General features: G+C 39.6%; 2 protein-coding genes across 5 annotated transcripts in view; one reads left to right on the top strand and one right to left on the bottom strand.

Annotated features, from left to right (window-relative positions):
• Positions 1-5976: 5976 nt before the first annotated feature.
• gpatch2 (G patch domain containing 2) lies at positions 5977-12227 on the bottom strand. Of its 4 annotated transcripts, none has more exons than XM_060883606.1 (10): positions 12079-12227; positions 9946-10602; positions 9537-9601; positions 9246-9419; positions 8944-8990; positions 8771-8838; positions 8560-8608; positions 8380-8444; positions 8186-8274; positions 5977-7769 (listed from the first exon to the last, which is right to left on the bottom strand). In XM_060883606.1, the coding sequence occupies exons 1-10, from the start codon at positions 12126-12128 to the stop codon at positions 7600-7602; spliced, it is 1434 nt and encodes a 477-aa protein (XP_060739589.1). In that variant the 5' UTR covers positions 12129-12227; the 3' UTR covers positions 5977-7599. The 4 variants fall into 4 exon arrangements, with proteins under 4 accessions (XP_060739589.1, XP_060739591.1, XP_060739590.1 ...); XM_060883608.1 differs by having other exon boundaries at positions 8575-8608; XM_060883607.1 differs by having other exon boundaries at positions 9949-10602.
• A 1804-nt stretch (positions 12228-14031) lies between these two features.
• lpin1b (lipin 1b) overlaps positions 14032-15000 on the top strand; it is a 22355-nt gene continuing 21386 nt past the window's right edge. The window contains exon 1 of the mRNA XM_060882626.1: positions 14032-14175. Within this exon, the coding sequence (XP_060738609.1) occupies positions 14101-14175 (75 nt within the window). The 5' untranslated portion in view covers positions 14032-14100. The remainder of the gene's footprint in view (positions 14176-15000) is intronic.

The raw sequence follows: 15000 nt of genomic DNA, 5'->3' as shown, positions 1-15000 counted from the left end.
GACGGCATTCAATGCCTAGAACCCGAGGCAGAGGTAACTGCAGGTATCCGCCATGTCAACGTTTCAATCGCTTTATGCTAATGTCACACATGCGCACCGAACACTCTCTCTCTGACACATATTGACAAGACACGCCCCTTTCTGCTCATTGGCTACACGTTTGTTTTGTTAGTCGGCCAGACTCAACTTTCTGAAGCATTTCTCAAACATCGTGCACCGCACCTTTAACCACAGCTTGTCATGTATAAGCACAAAAAAGTCGGCACGACATTAAATGTAACGATAAATGGATGTTAGAAAATGTTCTAAAATCTATTCATCATTTAATAATCAAACATGACGTGCTAGATTATATAATAAATAAATAACTAAATAAATAAATAATGTACAGAAATATACTGCTCCAGGACCAGGTAAGCTTAAAATAGAACAAACAACAACAGCTTTAAATTTTTTCGAAATTTTTTTTTACACAATTTTAAATCGAATTTCCACCCAAATACGTTTCCGTTGATTTTCTCCATTTGAGCTGAAAATAGAAACGCGTTTTTTTTGCATTCAAGCATTTTTGGCTTTTCACCTCATAAGATAAGAGACTCACTGATGCAGCCGTTACTGAACGTGCATTTATGCAGTCCAGTGTGAAAGATGAGATGGTGATGACCAAGAGGTTTTAGCTGCAACAACACAACGGAAAAGAAATGACTGAGTGATTAAAAAAAAATGTGTAAAAGGTGAACAGTGTGAATGCAGGTGTCTTTGATCCAATTCAAAGAGCTGTATCAGAAAGACTTCCCAGGCCATTTCAGTTTCCTAAAGGGTGACATTACAATGCACACACACACACACACACACACACACACACACACACACACACATAAACACACACACATAAACACACTTCTGTCTGAGGTACAACATTAAAGCCCATTCCACTTTACTCCAGTACACACTGTAACTGATAACTGATAACTGATAACACACACACACACACACACAGACTACTTTTACAAACACATTACAATTTTTTTATGATTAAGGAACTAAGCCCGTTTGTGTACACAGCCTTTATTCTGCGGAAGTAAACATCAGCTTGTCAACCTCACATACACACACACACACACACACACACACACACACACACGTTAGCTATATTTGCTATCAGTATGAATGGCTTCCTTTCTTTATTTTAGATGTCTGTTTGATACCATTAGCCTTTATTGTGCAAATAATCTGTTATTTTTTTTTATTTATTGAGTTTCTTTTGCCGTTACAAATCCAAGCCAACGCTGTGTGCTAACTTTAAAGGTTGTGTGCTTGTTGGGTCTAGAAGAAAATTGTTGTTAAAAGGTCCACTATTTTATTTATTTATTTATTTTTATGTCTCGACACAATGCTGAAGTTGCCTAGCGACAGTAACGGCTTAACCGATGCCTTTGGAGTTCTTATGTCAGAACATTTACTTATTTTTATTTAATTTACACTTAGCAGCATCTCTGTAACTTCTTATTATCATTAACTTTGAGAGAGAGAGAGAGAGAGAGAGAGAGAGAGAGAGAGAGAGAGAGAGAAGAAGCTGGTGACAAATGAGCTGCTGAGTGAAAACAGGAACTAATATGTTTCATATATGTTCCACATCATTAAATATAACTATCGGCAGATTAAATGTATGTCTTTCAATTGAGTTACAGGAACAACTCCATTATAAGTTTCATCCACAGCATGTAAGCACAACACCCAAATATTAGAGCTCAATATCAGGCCACAGAATATTTCTGGAGGGTTTTATTTTTTATCCTCTGGGGCAAAATCACCCGCAGTGGACATTTGTCACAGCTTATTCATGTCCTTGTTGACTGTAAAGCCTTGAATTCAAGCTAAATGTGCTACATAAATAAAGACTAGCCAGAGAGGTGATACGAGGGCGAACTTGAAGGTCACTCGCTCACTTTGTTATAAGTAAAGACAACAGAAATCAGTTGCGACATGAAAGAGCAACTTACTGTAATGAAACAGTCTTTTCTCAAGCCTAAAGCTGAGACGCTGAGGGTTAAGAGGATGCCTCTGTGTCCTGGGATGTAAGTTCGTAACCTTCTGGAGGTTTGTGCAGAAGATTAAGCATCAAATTAATGTGAAGGAAAGATATACAAGTTAAAAAGAAACTCTGAATTGTTAAAGATACAGAACGTATTTCAATTAGATCAAAAATAAGGCAAAGCCAGTAAAAATGTAGCTGATATTATACCTAGTTAGGCTATGCTAACATTAGCTTAATGCTAAACATTGGCTAGCTAACAGCCAAATAAGAACGTAGCTATTTCGGTAGATCCACTTAACTCTACACCACATGTGGTAGCTCAGTGGTTAAGGCGTTGGGCTACTGATGGGAAGGTCATGGATTCGAACCCCAGGTCCACCAAGCTGCCACTGCTGGGCCCCTGAGCAAGGCCCTTAACCCTCAGTTGCTCAGTTGTAAGTCACTCTGGATAAGGGTGTCTGCTAAATGCCGTAAATGTGAGTGTGACTGGAAAGCACTTACGTTCATGTTTTTAAAAATCCTATCCTGTAAATATTTGTCTGTTTTAAAAGCTTTAAAGTCACTTTAATAGGAAAAAAGACGAACCAATGATTCGTCCATCCGATCATGCGGCAGCGGCAGCAGGTCGATCAGAAAATCATGCGGACCAAGATCAAGAGCTTCAGCATGTTCACATCAACCATCAGAATGGGAAAAAAGTGCGATGTTAGTGAAGTACTTCACAATCTGATGATGTCTTTGGATTTTCACACGACAGTCAACCACAGTAACTCAAATAATCACTCATTTATAAAAACGATGAGCAGGAAAGCATCTCAGAGTGCACAACACATCGAATCGACTCAAAGGTGCTGAGAGTTCACAGAACAACAATCTAAGGTGAGACTGGCAGGACATTGGACAGGACATTGGACAGGACATTGGATTTGAACATGACTCCTGTCACCACTAGAACACACAAACACACACACATACACACACACTAGGACTCTAAATAAGCTTGATTCACTTAAGCCAACAGCACGCATGCTCAGGCGTTCTGTCTATCCGTCAGCTTAATCTGCTTAAACCCTGATGACTCGCTTCATCCATCAATTACACAGGAAATAAAAACGAACGCCTTCTGACGTCTCAAGGAAACTTAACACACTCAATCGGTTTATTTATATAATCTGCTCATTACCAATTTATAAGATAATTAGCATATATTTCAGACAACAGACCACTCAGTCACACACATCTCACTAAATTCCCCAAAATCCATCCATCCCCTTCATCCACATCTACACATCGTATCTAACGTTATTATGTAACAGACAGATCAGAACAGGATCACAGAGCGCTGAACCGATTCCCTCTCACGCAGCCGGTCGCTGTTTAATTAAGGCACGTCAGCAAAAGCCAGAGTAAACAAGGACGTAAAGTTGACAAAATAAAAGGCGAGATAAGAGATAAAGACCATGGACATGCCTTTTTTTTCCCCCAACCCTTTCTTATCTTCCGAACCCTATTCGGTTCCCACATCTATCAGAAAGAACCCTCAAACTTCCAGACCAATCAGAGCAGCCCACGGTCTGTCAGTGAAGAGATTCAGTAGCATCGAGTTCACAAGGTTCGCTGTAAACATAGCATTAATGTACTCCAAGTGTTAAAAATGGATTGTATTAATGGTATAATTACAGCGATTTTGAAAAGGAACGAAAACCAAACGTTTAAAATTTCTCATTTCTAAATGTAACACATCGACAGGAGAAGTAGCAAATAATTCAAGTCTCTCCCCAAAATATTTATAGTAAACAGTAAATACCCAGACCTCCATTGGCTCTAAACAACAGCACATATCTAGCTCAGTTAGCAAGAATCATAACAAAGAAGAAAGGTGATTCCTGCTATACAAAATGGCAGCCTCCATGACGTTACACTGTTCAGCTAATGAAGCTTTGTTCATGTTTATAGGTAACAACATGTCCTACTGGGTCCTGAACCACATCAGCAAGTCTATGGATCTGGTTTGAAATGCATATTTAAGTTTTTTAGGAATTTCTTTACTACATTGATGGCTCTGGCATATTTAGAAATCCAATTATTTCTTCAATATGACCCTAAATTTGTTGTCGTTACGGTTTTCTTGTCTAGTTATATTGTTTTTATATTTATTTCCTTTCCTTTTAAGAAGTTGTAACTTATGAGAGGATTCCCGCCGGAGTTTGCATGTTCTCCCCGTGCCTCGGGGGTTTCCTCCGGGTACCCCGGTTTCCTCCCCCAGTCCAAAGACATGCATGGTAGGTTGATTGGCATCTCTGGAAAATTGTCCGTAGTGTGTGAGTGAATGCGAGTGTGTGTGTGTCTGTGTGCCCTGAGATGAGTTGGCACTCCGTCCAGGGTGAATCCTGCCTTGATGCCCGATGACGCCTGAGATAGGCACAGGCTCCCCGTGACCCGAGGTAGTTCTGATAAGCGGTAGAAAATGAATGAATGAATGAACTTATGAGAGGTGCTAAAATTACTTCTAATATTAATATTCATTGTAGTGACTTTTTTCGTAAATAAATGTTGAAAAAGAAAATATACAAAAGTTTTCTAAAAAATGGTCACATTAAAATAAAAATTAAGCAACAAACATCTATTAGTTGAAACTTGAAGTAAACATGGTCATTGTACAGCAAAGTTTCATTTTTGATGTCATTTTTATTTCTATTATGTACTAATCTTTTTCACTGCTGCTATTGTGAGGTTGTTTTTTTTTTTCTTTTTAAGCCAACAGTCTCCATGCGAACCCTATGTTTTGTAGACGGTTGCTGGTACGTCGTTCATATCCCTCAGACCGCTACGACTGGTTTCCGTGTCATACAATACAGCGCATTAAGACACAATCAAACAGGAAAGTGAAGAAAGAGTACAGAGTAAACAGTATACCGTCAGAAAGATAGATCAGATTTGGCATTTTATAACAGCTTTTTTTTTTTGAGCTAAACAAACAAAGAAACAAAAAACACCAGTAACTTAACAGTGGCAGTAAAGTATAAAGAACTTAAAATATCTTCTCAGGAATTCTGTTAAGTTAGCTTGTGGTACTTAGCTAGCTAACACTGACAGTAATGATTATGTAAATGTATGAATGTGACTTACATAAATCACTATGAAGTCTTGGGCAGGTTGACGTTAGCTATATGTGAGTTATTTATCCAAAGTTAGCAAAAAATTCTCTCAGAAATTCTGTCAGGTTTCTTCATTTTAGCCATCTAGCTAACATCAGCAGCAAAGTATAGCCGATATGTAATGTAAATTTATGAATAGGATCCTCTGAGATTTGGATACGTTTAGAATAGAAGCCTTTATTTTTGTCACATATACATTACACAACAGTGAAATTCTTTTGGAGGTTGGGGTCAGAGCACATAGATGAGGTTTAAGGGCCTTGCACAAGGGCCCAACAGTAGGTTAATTATATTTAGAGGTTAAACGACGTTGGCTAGCTAGCTAACGTTAGCAAAAAAGTTAACGTGTGTTTTTGAACACGACTTAATCAAAAACCTGAGGTACATTAATTTTAGCCAGATAGCTAATGTTTAAATAAATAAATATGAAGTACATTTATAAATATGACTAAAAATTCTTTCAGGTTAAATTATGCTGACTAGCTAGCTAGCGTTAGCAATACAGTTAATGACTTTAAAAACCCTCTCAGTTAAAATAAATATCAGGTAAGTTTATTTTAGTTAGGTATTTAATGGTAGCATTAATCATGATGTACTTTTATGAACAGGTATCTTCCTGTGTTTTATTATTTATTTATTAGTGAAAAATCATGGGAATCATATTTCGGCTCATTCTTACAGTACTATATGTTATATTATTTACTCACAGTGCTAGCCTAGCATGCGCTGGGCAAACTGAAGACAAAGAAAGGAAAAAAACAACAACACGTGGACTCCATGGAGGTTTCTTGGTTTTATTCATATCAGCTTTTACTTGGAGAACAGCATTCTGGTCTGTAATACAAAATGGAACCTTTTTACAAAACCCATGTATAGCTGTAAAGATCTGAGCAAATCTATCTCCAACTACCAGTCACTTTTTCTGGCCCAAAAAAAAAAAACATTCAGACGTTTTCTAAACAGGAAAACGCAGCAACCGAAGAGCAGAACGTCATCAATCACATGTATCACGATCCTGAGATCACGTCGCCGGTTGGAGCCAATCTGCATGTCATGACATACAGCACACCAGCACACACAGGAGTAAACACTGATCCCAAATCAGCACCTTTGTGATTAAGATGTACTTTATACAGCGATTCTGTGCAACATCATCACTTAGAAACGGGCGAAGATAAATCTAGACGCGAAAGACTTCAACGAACACTTCTTTAAAAAAGAAAAGAAAAAACTTTGATGTATCTTGAATCTTAATTTAAACTATATTCCTGGATACACAGATCCACATAATACCTAAAATGTATATTTTTTTTTAATGTAAAGGTATTTTGAATGAAAAGTTTACAAAGTGTTTGTAAAACAAGTCATAGCAATAAGAATGATAATTACGTTGACTTGTAATAAATTTATCAGGTAAATTGCAAGCTTCGTCGACAAAATATTTGCGCTCTGGTCTTTTCACTTGGTCTTGCGCTTGCTAAAAGTGCCAAAAAAAAAAAAAAAAAGAACTAAATGGTGATGTTATTTAAAAACATCATGTATAGAACGGAGATTCGTTCTATATTCATGAACTGAAATACCATTCGGTGTAAAGATTCCCAATCCAAAAGACTTACACATTAAAGGGATGATCTTAAAATGGAACTGGGAACGTTTTCCTATTTCTAAGGACTAAAATAAATGGTACTGGTTTTATATTTCTTTGAGGGGTGCTATTACTTTTTTATTTGTATTCCCTTTATAGTCAGAAGATAAAGAGTTCATGGCCGTGAGTGGGAGGGACAGTGTTGGTCACTCTTCTGTCAATCAGCCCAACGCTGACCAATCACGTGCGTCTGTGGAAGAGGGCGAACTGCAATGAGATGGTTGGTCTGGGCGTGTGTTAGGCTACGACCTCGCCGGTTGATATCGGGACGCTACGTATCGGATAAAAAAATTATTTTTAGAAATAAAAATACCGCTGAAAACAAGTAAGACAGATCTGTAATTTACACGCACATCCTGGCAACCGTCCTTCAGCATCTATATAACGCTTGGAATAATTCATGCAGAGTATCTCATGGTTCTGGCAGGTTTACATTTCATATAGTAGTAGCACATGTTAAGTCCATACGATTGGCAAAGTATTTAAATTAGGACACGGCTTGGGATTGGAGGAATATGGCGTGAGGTGAAATATGACAGCAGCTAAATCGGTGCTACAGATATGACACTGTGTTTTTGTGCAAAATTCAACGCTCTCCGTCTAGCTGGGGAACGAGCGGCCTCATCTCGTGTTCCTGTTCTTTCGTTGCTTCCCCTGTTCGTGCGTCTGTCCAGCTTGGCCTCAGTGCTGCCCCCTGCTGGAAGACAGCATCTTTATAACAGACAGCTCAGAGTCTGTCTCTGCGTCGAGCTCAGACCTCAGTTAAAGCCGAGCCCTGCGCCTTTGGGCCTCTGTGTGCACCGGATCGGCTCGGTGATGCCTCGTCCCTCGGGCCCGAGGCCCATTCCGGGGCACCAGCCCATGTTCTGCAGCATCCGGTTCCCCACATTGGAGTCTGGGATTGGAGACACTCCCTCTCCTACCACACCTACAAGAACAGAGGTGTTTAATAAAGGTGTTTTTTCATGTTTGTTGTTTTTAAAGCTGGACATTTTACAACTTACTGTCCATCTGCTGCTATAACCTTCGCTTTACATTGTCTTTGCTTCACTATACCATGCAGCAGAGGACAGAACAAATCACTCCGTGTGTGTGTGTGTGTGTGTGGGTTGGTGGGTAGTAATCTATATTAGGCTAATTAACTAATTCCCTTAACGTACATAAACAGTTGAAACGAAGTGCAACAGGTCAAATGTTCAAACTTTAAGCGTTTAACAGTTTAGCGCTTGAAGCTTATTTCACAGTGAATTAAATACTTCCTGTGACGTCATTTAGTGAAGCGACGTTGTGTGTGTGTGTGTGTGTGTGTGTGTGTGTGTGTGTGTGTGTGCATGTGTGTGTTACCTGTAGATAAGGGAGCTCCCATAGGTGCAGCTTTGCGTCTCCTTTTAATGTCTCCGGTACACAATGAGCCAAGATGTCCACTTGTCTGCCTATTTCACACACACACACACACAAACACACACACACACACTTTCATGTTATTCACTTTCAGGCATGAATACTGAAGGGTCACAGGTCAGGGAGCAGGCCGTTACCTGCTGGCGGTCTTTAGTGAGCAGCTTCTCCGATGACCTCGGTCCGATCTCGAATCCCAGTGACACTGTACACACACATCACGATGCTGTCACTGCAGGCACCAGTTACACACCAGTGCATGTAAATGTAATACATGATTAGATTAATACTTAGGATCACACACACACAAAGCGTCTCACCTGTTCACGTCTCACCTGTTCACGTCTGGATCCGGGACTGAACCAAGGCCTACAAATATAAATGAATGAATGTCTTGAAAAAGAATGTATGTAAATTATTCCTGGTTTTCAGTTTCATTCACTAAATTAAACTTTATAAATCCTTACTAAATTATTCCTATTGGATGTTGAGGTGTGTGATCCTGAGTGTGAGTGTAAAAATGTTACATACTCGTGTGTGTGAGGATCCTGAGACAGTCTGGGAATTCTCTCAGCACATCCAGCTACCTGAGAGACGCCCTGGAGGGGAAAAATGAGATGAAAAATATTTGATAAATTTGATATTCTGTATGTTGTGAAAAACAACAAGTCCTCGGTGTGCACAAACATGCACATATTACACACCTGAGACTGCCGCAGTGGAGCATGTCGAGCCAACCTGGCTTGAAACCCTGAACATTACACACACACACACACACACACACAATGTGTCAAGAGATTCAATTCTACTGGAAAAAAATGTCTGCCCTCTACAGGACATTCACAGAAACTGCAGTGTGTTTCATTCCCCCTTTTTGATTAGACTTTATCATTTCTATTATTATATAGGTGTCTTGCTACAATATAAAAGAAAAATCACAAGCATTAAGCTAAGCATGGTGTGTGTGTGTGTGTGTGTGTGTGTGTGTGTGTGTGTGTATATACACCTCGCTGTGCTCCCTGGGACATGAGAGGAAAGGCCCCTGTGAGGATACTGTTGAACACTGGGTCATTTAGGTCCAGCTCGTTAGAGTCCCTGTCCCACCACGGGACCACACCTGCAATGCCACAAGCACCACCTGCCTCACCCTCGTAGAACCAATCGCTTTGCTCGTCGTCACCTTGGCGACATGACAGGGTGCAACAAAAACATGGAACAAAATAATGTGAGCCTGATGTGGGCAAGAAAGGACAGATAGATAGATAGATAGATAGATAGATAGACTGATAAAAAATACCTTGTCTCCCTTCATCATTGGTGAACAGACCTCCATCACTGCTGTTGCTTACACTGCTGGTTTCACTGTAACACACACACACACACACACACACACACACACACACACACACACACAGTTTAGCCAGAAGATCTAAATGATTATTATCTCTGTTGAATAATAAATTCTACACAGCATTCATATTAAAATATCCATAAAGCATCTCTGCGCCTGTACCCTGTATAAAGAATAAGCTAATATACAACATGTATGTAGAATTTGCAAATTTGTAAACAAGTCTATGATTTTATCCAAGTTTAAGTCTAAAAATTCAGTTAACCAACAGTGACACCATAAATCACGACCTTACAAAAAAAATGTAAAGCTAGGGAGGAAAGAAGGATAAAAACAGGACAGACTAAACACTAACCACCTGTCACTCATGTCTTCATCGGAACACTTGTGCTCCTCAAAGTCCATTTTTTCTTTCCCAGAAAGCCCTGCTTCCTCGCTCTCCACAACCACGCCTTCGTCTGCGGCATCCAGTGCCAGCCGGTGTGCCAGCGCCAGCTTCCTCTTCTTCACTCTGCCTTTAGTCACTGCGTCATTCACTGTCCCCTCCTCCCTGCTCCCTCCTGCTGATTTGGGCGAAAACTCCGGCGGCGGGTCGATGGCCATGCGCTTGACTTTGCGCCTTCTCCGAAGGCTCCGGTTGGCATCGGTGACTGCTGCATCGTCGTGCCACGGAGGCCGCTTGCCACGCTTGGCACCGAGTTGCTCGTCCGAGTCGCTGTTGTTAGCGTTGGCATTAGAGCTAGAGGACAGGCGTGTGTCTCTGTGCTCGTCCAGGCTGGAGTCCGAGGCGTGGCTTGTGTGACAAGGGGCGTGGCCAAGTGCGGCACGGGTGCCGTTCTCCGAGCGGCGCTTCCTTCCACGGCGTTTACGAGCGTGCCGTTTGAGCATACGCCCAGCAGGCAGTGCAAGGTCAAGGCTGGCACTGCAGCCACCGCCACGAGCCTGCTCCGAGCTCTCCTCCAGCGCTGACACCAAGTCATGGACCAGCTCGTCCATCGTCCGGCCAAAGTGCCTGCAGAAGCACAAGACAGGAAATTATGAGAGCGATCATATTACAAACATTTTCCTTCTTAATATTCAATCCAAAAAAGGGAGCTTTGGTGTCTGTGGTTTGCTTCTTATTATTACAGTTCCATCTATAACACCAAATTTTTACATAATGAGTTTTTTGACATTAAATGTCGTGGAACTTCCATGAAACAGCTTTGTTCCCGTTCTCGCTTATTACAGCTGTAAATGGTTGTTTCAAACAAAAACCCTCTCCTTTCAAAAATACGTAAACATCTCAACTATCGCAAGTTAATTTATTTATTGTGTTGTTCATGAAGACAACCTTCTGACCAATCAGCATCCAGGAATTTGCAGCGTCAATGTATAAATATGACAAACACATGCACACATGGACTTATTTGTCCCAAACGTATCGGACATCCTTTCGTCTTTTCTGCAGCTGCTGCATCCACACTGACCATTTAAAACATAAATAATAGTTTATTTACCATTTGTCCCAATTCTTGTCTGCTATATAGGTCACTTTCCAGGTGAACATGCACTTTATTTAGACTGTATTAAGAGCTGCTAAAACTCCTGTAAGGTATTTAATAATAATAATAATAATAATAATAATAATAATACCAGATCAAATGTCACATTTATAAAGCTTCATGGTTCAAGATAAACATAGGATTATTATTATTATTCATTTGGCAGCTGATTCTAATCAACCTCAATCCTTTTGTGTTGTTTTATCATATTTATTATATGTAAAAGTCTTATATCATCTTTAATCCGTCATGTTTTTTTATCATATTTTACTGTTTTTATCTTATACAACGGAAACAAAGCCGTTGGTGTTGTTTAATTAGCATAGCTTAGTTTAATCTATAAGTTTACCTTGAACTAGCGGATGAAGGCTGAATCTTTGCCTATTTAAGACGCCGTTATGTTTAAGATTTGAAGGATTTTATATTAAAAAAATGACTTTAATGTGCGATTTGATAAACAACTGACGCTTTAGGCGTGAACCGAATGACGGTTATGTAGCTAGCTAGTTAGCCTGTTAGCTAGTTAGCCTGTTAGCATGCGAGCTAGTTAGTCTGTTAGCATGAAGCTAGTTAGCCTGCTAGCCTGTTTGACGTTCATTTTATTTTTATTTATTGATTATAAAATTTTTAAAAGATTTTTTTTTTTGCTGAAATGTCACGGGAGTTTAAAACCCCCAAAGCTGACATTTAAGAAAAATATAAACATTATAAACATCTATAAAACAACAAAATGGCTAACGGATAGGAAGCAGACCGGCCTCGTCTCAATCCACCTCACTGTTTACATAGAGCGCACTATGTAGGTCGCGAGCGCTACCAGATTCAGTCCCTATGTAGTACACGAATGTAGCGCGCACTAAGCGGTTTGAGACAGAGCCCTAACACTACGGCTGCCTACACGTTTTAATAACAAAACGCAAAGAAAATGAAATCCAAGACTTTACCAGCTGGTTCCCGCTTTACCGAAGTTCTTTAGTGCAGCTGCACGGAACATGAACACCTTTAAAATAACTAGTGATCCTTAACTTGGGTAAAAAAAACGAGGACGGGTTGGAACAAGGAGGCCACCATAGTGGCTCGAATCAAACACCGGAAACGGGCTCGGAGTAGGACTAAGAATAAAAGTCTTAATTCCGGCGTCTGCATTTTCTAGAATAAAAGTTATATTTATGAACATGTTCTTTAAACACGATCGCGTAATCACGATTAAAATGAATTACAAATAGAAAATGTTGCTTTAGAAATTTTATTATTTATTAAATAATTGAGGGTTCTACTAAGTGCCCCAAAAAGTCTCCATACATCTGAAAATCAGAATCAGGTTTATTCCAAGGTACTGTAGGTTTAAAAAATAATAATAATAATAATAAATCATCATCATCATCATCATCATCATCATCATCATCATCATCATCATAATAATGTGTATAAACATAAAGATTTACAAAAAAAACAAGCAATTTGATGTAAACAAGAATAGAGACATGAACTGTACACCAGAGATGGATACATTACATTAATGTTCGCACATCTGACTGTTATAATGCACCTTCCTTGCTCACACTGCTCCACTATTGTATGTATATCCTGCACTAATGTACGGTTAATTTTTCCTTTCAGTTGGAATATATGTAACATTTCTAATTGTATATTTGCACTGGACAATTTGCACATCCTGCATTAGTGTACAGCAGAGTTGGGAGTAAGTCAGACATGTGCAAGTCACAAGTAAGTGTCAAGTCATGAATGTCTAGTCAAAGTCAAGTCGAGTCTTTTTTTTAACATTTGTCAAGCAAGTATCAAGTCTCAAATTTGCGACTTAAGTCTGACTCGAGTCAAGTCATATGACTCGAGTCCCCCATCTGTTGTTTATTAATAACAGACCATTCTGCGTCCTGGATGTTGTTGATTAGGTCAGTTACGGATGGAGGTTTTTGTGGCGTGAAGTTTTACACTTTATAGACCGCAGACGTCTGCCAGAGAGGAGTGCCGCAAAGAGATTGTGTCCAGGATGAGAAGATCAGCCACAATCTTAACTGCCCGCTTTAGGGTCCTGGAAGCGTACAGATCCTGAAGAAGTGGTAGATTGCAGCCGATCACCTTCTCAGCAGATAGAATGACACTCTGTATTCTGGTCTTGTCTCTATATGGGGATATTAACACATTTTTGGAAAATGTCGTCATGTTTTGATTATATTATATATTCCTTTTTTTAGACGGCTTTTAAAAATGCACTCGACCAAAATAAGAACATACTGAAATTATTCTTATGGCCGGATCTGAAAGTTGTCTCTTATGTTGTCTTACAGCGGTATTAAAGTAGAACAACACTGTAAAGGTGAATAATAATTAAAAACTGTTTATGGAGGTAATGTGCAAAGAATGTTAAAAGTTACATATGTCAAAGTAAACGGGCATGCATGAGATCTGATTAGCGTGACATGAATCAGTACAAGATGCTAAGCTCGGGTAGGTAATGGATGTGTGTGATACTGTGTGTCTGGTTACACACTCAACCTTTCACACACTTGGACTGCGTTTCCAGGAATGTATCCATCGCCGGATGGGGAACAGGGTCAGTGCTCAAGTCGGAACATATTCCTTGGTGTGTGTGTGTGTGTGTGTGTGTGAAGCAAATGCTTGGGAAGTCAGCAGATATGTCCATTATACTCAGCTGTCTGTTCTCCTCAGGTTACACACACAAGCCTAAAATCAAATTACTCCATAATCCATATTCCTTGTAAATATAGTAAGCACACACTCTCACACCAAACGACTCAGAGGAACATCTATCTCGTCCTCTTCTTGATGTAGCTCCATCTCCTTCTTGCACCTTTCTTTCTTTCTTTCTTTCTTTCTTTCTTTCTTTCTTTCTTTCTTTCTTTCTTTCTTTCTCGATGATGGGTCTATCCAAACAGATCTAGCACACGTTTTGGCTGCAAGAATCTGGCAACCCGTCTGATCCTATGGACTCCAATGTTCCCGATGAGTCCAAGAGTCTGGAGGACTTTCAGAATGATCCAGACTCCATCTGGTCCTGGGTAAAGCGCATGAAGCTCCAGAAAAAAATTCCAGCAGTATTTTCTCAGTAAAGCCTTCTATCATATTGCTATCTAGTTGCTCAGCTACATCAATAATACCAAAAGATGATTATTTTGGCATGTTTGGTGTATGGTTTTGTTGTATTTGTACCGTTTAAACCTGGATTTTTGTTTATGGTGTTGATCAGCAAGTTTCAAAATTCTAGTTTCTTTATTAGATAGAAAGGTAGTGTGTATCTGGCACTGGAACAGCACAACACTGCAACTCTGACTGTCAGATCAGACAGGGATCGATGCTCCTGAGTATCAGATGATGGTCTGGAGCTAATGAGCACTCCACTCGTGTACAGACAGCTAGCAGTAGAGAATCTGTGGCTGTGATGTGATCTTTGTTCAGAAAACATGCTAATTCAATGCTAGCATAGTTTTAAGGACATTGACAGCTGGTCGTGATTTAAAATTTAGGTTAAATACCTTTAAATATTCAAGCAAACAAAATAAGGTTAAAAAAAAGGCAGGTTTCTGGTGCTCTGATGTTCTATGCTGGCATGTTTTGGAGTACTTGTATACTATGATATTTCCAAATTGTCAGCGCACTACTGTAGCTCTTTAGCATTTCTGCACTCTAGCATTTTCACAGTTATTACAGTTATTGTATTAGCATATCACAATACCTGCGTAAACTCACTTACACTATTATATTTTTGTACTAAAATATCTCTGGATGCTTGTACACCTTTACACTTTTTTAGGCTTAAACACGTGCAAACTGGCATGTGCAAATTATTGTAGTGTGTTTTGAATTGTAGTGTGAAATCAGCTGTT

Source organism: Tachysurus vachellii, chromosome 12, assembly GCF_030014155.1.
Source record: "Tachysurus vachellii isolate PV-2020 chromosome 12, HZAU_Pvac_v1, whole genome shotgun sequence".
NCBI classification, from domain to species: domain Eukaryota; kingdom Metazoa; phylum Chordata; class Actinopteri; order Siluriformes; family Bagridae; genus Tachysurus; species Tachysurus vachellii.
Note: the sequence above shows the minus strand (reverse complement) of the source record. Positions and strands in the feature narration are given on the sequence as shown.